Here is a 7,663-nt window from a genome sequence, read left to right as displayed (position 1 = left end):
TGGCATCATTTCTGTTTTGATTTCAGATGAAACACGTCATAATTAATTCCATGGATACACATTTCATAAATGTTTGGATCGACTATCACATAGAATAACATTCAACATTTGAGGGGTAACGGTGCCAGAAAAATATATAGTTTAATATACGATGGCAGAAATTAAACCAAATTAAAATAGATGTCGAAACCTTAAAATCGCATTTGTAAATGTTTCCTCTGGGTTTTTTTTTTTTTTTGTACAGAATCCAGAGAATATTAATACGAGTAGTATGTTGAATAAAGAATTTCCACAAGTTCAAATTACTATTTGAATTTATATTGTTGTGGAAATCATATTAGTTATTAGTTATCCCCAGGTTATTATTCTGAATAATGTGCAAGCCAGCAGAAAGGTTTCATTTCAAAACTATATTGTAGTACAGAGTGCTATTGGTATTCAATGCATGCATCAAAGGCAAATGTTCAAACTGACATTGAATCATGTGATGCAGGTATAGTACCGTTCAAGAAAAAAGGTCTGTTCCCAGATCTGCGCTCTACAAAAAATGACCTATAAATGAGCAAGAACAAAAGAACTGCACTGGTGGTAAGTCATACATGTGTGATTAATAATGTTTAAAAGAATGCGTAGTAAAGTTAATGACTGCAATTGGTCATAGAAGTCATTAGCAGCTAGCCCTGCTTTCTCCTGAGAATTTAAGAAGTTTATTGAACAAAACCTTTTAAACTGAAATCTTTTAGGAAAGGTGAGAGTGAAAAGAGTAAGAAAAAGTGCACCATATAAGAGATTTAAATACACAATCCATTGATTTAAAGGTACACGCTGTAATTCTAGCATGCATTTTGTGGAAGAACATTGTTTTGGTTGTGCTTATGGTTGTGCTGTGGATGAATTATGACCTTCCGCTATAGATACAATTTGACTGAACTCAGTTAGTGATCTACTATGGCAATTTATCTGTTATCAGTAAAATAACTTACTCACATGTTGAGTAAGAAACACCTAATCTCCGCATCGCATTTCTGAAAAGCCAAGCCAATGTTGCTTTTGGTTTTGTTACGCTCTTTAGGTTCTCTTTTTGCTAGCAGACTATGTTAGGTTTTTATTTAATTATTTATTTTATTTTATTTTTATAACGGGTGATTCCCATGAGATAATAGATTTAGCTGCTCCATGTCAACCTTTCTCGTTGTGAAACTAACCGCTGCCACTCCCACACCTGACAGTAGCTGGAGCAACTTCTCTCTATTTAAATTGTTAATTTGAACAAAAAAGTGAAATAGTCTAGCCTACCTTTAACGTTTTAGACGTCATAAAGTAAAAAAATAAATAAAATAAAAAAACGAAACTTCCTAAAAGGTCAGAATTTCAAAGCAATCTTTATATCATTCATTATATTCTAGACTGGAGTACGTGTAGTGAGCTGGAGCCCTTATTTGTAAATGTAATTCGGCCCCTGTTGAATGAATAATTCTAATATTTATAGGCCTATTAGTTGTATGCCTGAGATTTAAATGAAAACCACAAAAAAATATCCAAATATTTTCAAATATCTGCTTCTCTTACCTCCCTAAAAATGGTTTAGACCGATCTAAGTAGCCTATTTATTAATTATTCAGTCAGTGACAAACATCAGATGGACCCAACCCAGCTCGTGAACAGATTGAACCAATCAGAGTTGAGGCGGCAGTGCTTGAAGTTAACGATGAACTTGGTGGAAGAGCTGGAGACTGACTGACTGATAAAATGTCGGGGAAAAGAAAACATAAATCAGGGTACCAGAAACGCCATGAAAAGAAGGAGAGGGAGGCCAGGAGAGTTGTTGTCCGAGTCGATCAAGACGTTCTTAAAGACAGGTTGTATTGTTATTTCGCTGGGAATAAGACAACTACCGTCTACACAGCCTGCCGGGTACTGTCACTTTTCATTATCGGTGCGCACCACAATCGACCGAATGATTACGTGTTCAAAATCCCTGTCTTTTTACACTATTGTAGCCTAAATAGAGTTAAAAACTGACACGAGTCACGACGCATTGCATTGCATTATGCACCTGACCTGCCGGCTGATGATGTTTTTATTTATTAGCCTACATCAAGAAAACACGATCACAACACACTGCACTTGGATGAATAAATTATAGCTTTATTTAATAATATTACCAGTTCCATATTATCTTTATTTTTAAAAAAAAGAAAAAGACAATAAATGATTTTTTTTTTTTTATTTGACTGGATTCTTGTCAATTTCTTAATGTTTACTTTTTGATTTATGAATTATAACAGACTGATGGGGGGGAAAACATTATTTTGCTGTTACTTTTTTAAAATAGTTTTTATTATTATTTAACAATTTCTTGCTCTTTGTTATTTTGTTTTTATTAGTTGTAATTTTTATATAAACATTTAACTTTTAAAATAAAGGTTTTACAACAACATCACCATCTTCTGTTATGTGGGCCTCCATGCTCATCTATTGTACAGTAATATGATATTGGTGGAGGGTGGTGGTGGGGGGGGCACATCAATATTTTTTGCTACGGCCCTTATGACACCCACTCGTGATGATGTCACATAACGCTTTAGGCATCAGTTATCGGTTTATTCACACGGACTGGCAGTTAATCATCTGGACCACTTTATGAATGGACGGTTTGTTTTTTAGTTTATGTTTTATGACTGGAGCTCTCCTGCCCCCTTGTGGTGTCTAATACTTAAGTCCCCTTTTGGTCGCCATTGTGGCATTTTCCCTTAAAACCCCTGCATAGTTAATAACCCAGTAAATAAGGGTCAGTGTTGCATTGAACTCTATGGGCGTTATTTTTTGTGTGTTATAATTTGAAGGTGCTTCGACAGACCTAGAAGCATGAATTCACTTGTCATGAATTGAACCACTAGATGACAGTTCATCCACATCAAATAGCTTCAGCCAATTGGAATCAACAAGAATGGACTATCTATCATGCAAAATCAATATTTTTTTACATAGGCCTACATATATATGTATATAATATTAAAGTTCGATAACCATTTGCACAGTAAGCACATAAAAGGCGTCCTGTATTGCTTACACAATTAAGCCCGCGAATTGGACACAAGCATTTACATACACGGGATGAGGAGTTCACGATGACTAGAGGACATATGCATTTTAAAACTGCTCCAGGTGAGGCTCGAACTCACAACCTCGGCATTGCTCTGCTTTGTACTGCTGTATAAGTACCGCGCGCTGACCGATTGCGCCACTGGAGCTCTACACATTAAAGTGATATCGCATCCTCACGTGACCGTCAATATTTAATCGGGTAGGATCGCTTTTTTTTCTTGGAAATCTGGACCGAAAGACTTCGTACTTACACACACAAATGAATAAGGCACAGACTCATGATTTATAGCAACAAGGCATTTAAGAAAAAATATTAGGCCTACTGTACATATCACATTAGGAAAATATTTTAAAAGTACCCCAAAATACAAAATCATAACACCATTTGTTTGGTTTGTGCATAGTTGTGCAGTAACGATCAGTAAAAATATAATTCCCAGACTGGTCTATCATTAAAAACAGTTAGTGTTGTATTTGCTTTAGCACATGAGACAGTATACAATATAAGGCACATTCTGTAACACTGCATAAAAATAGAAATTCAAAATGTCTGCATGGACAAAGAGGTAAAACATCAAGGACAGTTCCCATCCCGTGATCTGGCAGAAAAATAACAGATTTGGAAAATGTTGAACACTGACAGATCGTTCATGCTCATGCAGATGCTTGAGAGGATGCTTGGTTCCTATGTAGCTTTGTGCAAATACGTCATACAGGTTGTATATATTCATCAACCATTACGGCTCTGCTTTCACAGTTCTCCTGCATCGTGGGTCTGTCTTCCATCCTCTCCCTCACTCTCTTCTTTGGATCCTTTCATTCCCATGTCACCTTTCCATACCTCATTCAGGCACTCTGAAAGAGATGGACATAAGGCCTGAAAATAGTGGCTTGATGTGTGTGTAAGTGCATGTTTTTCAGGATGGGTATTTACTACCTTGGTCCGAGTCTCTGAGGACATGTGTTGCACAGAAGAATTTTTCAAGTTTTTCATCTTGACGATGAAAGTACCAGTTCTCCACAACCTCTTCATGCTCTTCTAACATGGTCTCACACTGTAATATAAACATAAAAAGACATAACATAACTGTCCCAAAAGGAATTTTGATTTGGATATCCAGATATATTAAATTATCACTGCCATTCAATCATTATATTTACTAACCTCAATCAGGGGGGTCACTGAGCCCATTTTAGGAGGGCTTTGTCCCCCTAAAAATTTGCGATTGACTCCGTAATATGTACACTAATTCGTGATCGCCTCAGTCCCCTTTAAAACTCATATGAAACCGGCGACGGGCTCATCCCCTGTCTGCGTTTTCTATTTATTGTATTTGTATGAAATTCCTTTCATCTCAATGGCATGAGATTTTGTGACTTTTCCTAATCTTGATGTACTTCATAATTCAGTGCAATAAAATTGCTAAAATTTGTTATTTTCATTTTATAATAAATCCAAAAGAAAAAGATGCAAAAAGAACTGTAAAAGTGAGTGGAAATGGCAAATGTGCTAATGAGTGGTCCTCTGCAGCCATCTACTGGTTTAAGTGATAATTTCATGTCATTTACATGTTAAAAGTGTTTGTTTTCCACCAGAGAGTGACAGAAATCCTCCACTAAAGCATGGCACATTTTCCATGTCATCTCCATGGATGAAAATGAGAAATGTAAATCTTCTCTAAAGTTAATTTTACAACACAAATGTTGTATAAAAGAAAATGTTTAAAACTATGTGTTGAAAAAAAAAGTTACCCTCATATTGCCAATCTAGACAAATACAGTAATATAAAGTTTGTCTATATTCCTAATGAATATTAGCTGATTATTTAAAATAATTAGAAATTAATTCAATATTCAGGGATTGACTTGATAGGTAGAACCTACTGTATTGTTCATGCCCACTTTAGTATACAAACTAACTATGAATGAATGTGTATTATTACCTGTCTCTTCATCTCCGCCACCTCCACTGATGGTTCATCCCATAGTTCGTAAGGGACACCCAGCTCTACCTTCACTCCCTTATCCACCAGGTTCTTAAGTGTGTTCATGGTTTGACTTGTGCCCTGACGAACACAGCAGTCAAAAATCAATCATCATTAGTCTGCAACTTTTATAGTATCTCTTTAAATGAGGATTGACAGAATTTCATGCAATTGAGGACTGGGGAAATAGTGCTAAGGTGAGCTTAATACTTTGGCATAGCGAAGGCTTCCTGGTCTCTCAGCATGGACTTTATACTGCAGAATTCTTTCACAGATGTTGTCCATGGCCTCAGTGAGTCGTGTCTCTCTGGAAACAAATAAATCGTAATAATGGCAATAGGAGGGAGAACATCAATAGATTTTATTTTTTTCCTTAACTTCAGGGTTCTCTCTCTCTCTCTGGCAGTTTTCTCATAGGGACAGAACAGATATGGCAAGCTGTTTTGACTTGTATTCATTCCCAGGATATAAATTCTTGATATGAACCACTCAATTTTCACTAGTTAAAATGCTAGTATTCATTGCTTCAATGAGCTCATTGTTTCTGCATTACATTAATACATTGTTTAAATTAATACATTTTTCGTTAACTGTGATTTTGTATACGAACATTTCTGAAATACATAACTTAGACAGTTACCTCTGATAACAGATCACTCTAAATTGTAATGTAGAGACATGCATTTTCTGTAAAGCTGCTTTGAAATGATGTGTATTGTGAAAAGCGCTATACAAGTAAATGTGAATTGAATTGTCACTTGTGACAATGTTAATCTCTGATATCATGAATGTAATTGTTACTAGTAAGAACGCCATTTTAGATATCTGAAATTACTCTCCTAATTACTGATATCAGAAATACGTTTGCAGATATCAGAAATAACAAATGTAACATGTTGAAATACATTTACAGATATCAAGAATTAAGATTTCAACAAGTGAAAACTGAGTTCTTGATATCCGGAATTTATATTTGTACTAGTAACAGTAATTATTGCTATCACAATTTTAATTTTTACTAATAAGAATTGTATTTATGTGAAAATAGTAAGAGATCAACTCTTGATATCAACAACTGAATTTGAATGGCAGCATATGGTGACATAGCCAAGTGAAAATACAATTACAGATATCAAGAAGTAAAAATTTTACTAGTGGAAAATGTAATTCCTGATTTAAAAAAAAAAAACGCCATAGTTACTAGTAGAAATCTAATTCCTGATATCAAGAATTTGCATTTTAACTAGTGAAAACTGAATTGTTGATATCAAGAGTTCATCCTGGGAATGAATCAAAGTCAAAACGGCTTGCCATAGAACGGAGGAGTGAGTAATGTGTGTATCATCTTCACTACTTACGAGGTGTTGTATTTGATTTTGCGCCTGCGCTTGCCAGTGTCCAAAACTTCTCCGATCTCCAGAACTTCCTTCGAGCGGCCAGATTTTTCCAGGGCGTCCTGCAACTCCACCGTCAGTAATTTACAAACTATTTAAAAACAACAACAACAACAACAACAACAGATGCCTTAGAATATTAATAATGCAATAACTTTGAATGCTATTTTAAAATGTAAATATAAGTGCACAATACTATCTCTGCATTAGTGGAACTTTGTAGAATAAGTTTAATACATTTTAGGATGATTTTATGAGCGTTTATTTTATCGTTCTACAACACATAAGGGGGAAAAAAAGATACTTTCTGTTTCTTACCCTCGCATTTATTCGGCAATCGCTCCTCTTGGTTTGCCAAAACGAGGCTGAACATACAAAGCAAGAGAACTGCAAACATTTCCATAGTGACCTCTGTTTACAAACTTTGACTCAATGCTCGTTCATATTAAAGCCACATCGACATGTTTGAGGATGGTCACTTCAGGCTAGTGGAACCGAGCATGCGCACTGCCATAGCCGATGGTAAGTGATGGCAAACGGGAAAAACGCGTTATCGATTTAGGCATAGCTAATCGAAAGCTGACCGGGCTTGAAAGAAAGTGCGGTTTTATGCCAATATTAAAGTAAAGAAAATGTAAGACGCACGATCTCCTAAGATTGTGGAGAGTGCAACAGTAGGTTCATTCATTAGGCTAATTCTAAAGATACACCGGGACTATGTGGCATGGTGTTCTGAAAAAGGAAAGTCCTCAGTTTTCCCCCCAATATCAATTAAATGTAAAATCATGTACTAATGTTGTCACATTTTAAATAAACATTACTTTACATTATATATATATATATATATATATATATAAAGAAACCAAATGCAATTCTATTATGGCTATTAATAGCCTACATTAATGTAATAATGTTCTATTTAGGCTATTAAAACTCAGTAAACATACTATTAAGTTAGTGTTTTTAAGCAGTTTTTACATTTATTCCAAAATTAACTAAAGGCAGTAACAATTTAAAATATATATTTTATTTGTGTATTGATGTTCAGCTGTTCTTCTTAATAGTCATCTTATTTTCGGATCATCAGTCATCGAGCTCGGTAAACACTGATCACAGACATGAAGATGGATCTACCTTTAATTTCCTCAAGCTAATTGCTCACTAAAAACCTCCGCA

General features: G+C 35.2%; 1 protein-coding gene across 1 annotated transcript; it reads right to left on the bottom strand.

Moving 5' to 3' along the window:
* Positions 1–3,373: 3,373 nt before the first annotated feature.
* Positions 3,374–7,013, bottom strand: cnpy4 (canopy FGF signaling regulator 4). Its single transcript, XM_079866719.1, has 6 exons — positions 6,806–7,013; positions 6,452–6,578; positions 5,304–5,400; positions 5,052–5,174; positions 4,046–4,163; positions 3,374–3,963 (listed from the first exon to the last, which is right to left on the bottom strand). The coding sequence occupies exons 1-6, from the start codon at positions 6,888–6,890 to the stop codon at positions 3,860–3,862; spliced, it is 654 nt and encodes a 217-aa protein (XP_079722845.1). The 5' UTR covers positions 6,891–7,013; the 3' UTR covers positions 3,374–3,859.
* Between the last annotated feature and the right edge of the window lie 650 nt (positions 7,014–7,663).

Source organism: Squalius cephalus (genome assembly GCF_949319135.1).
Source record: "Squalius cephalus genome assembly, chromosome: 3".
NCBI classification, from domain to species: domain Eukaryota; kingdom Metazoa; phylum Chordata; class Actinopteri; order Cypriniformes; family Leuciscidae; genus Squalius; species Squalius cephalus.
Note: the sequence above shows the minus strand (reverse complement) of the source record. Positions and strands in the feature narration are given on the sequence as shown.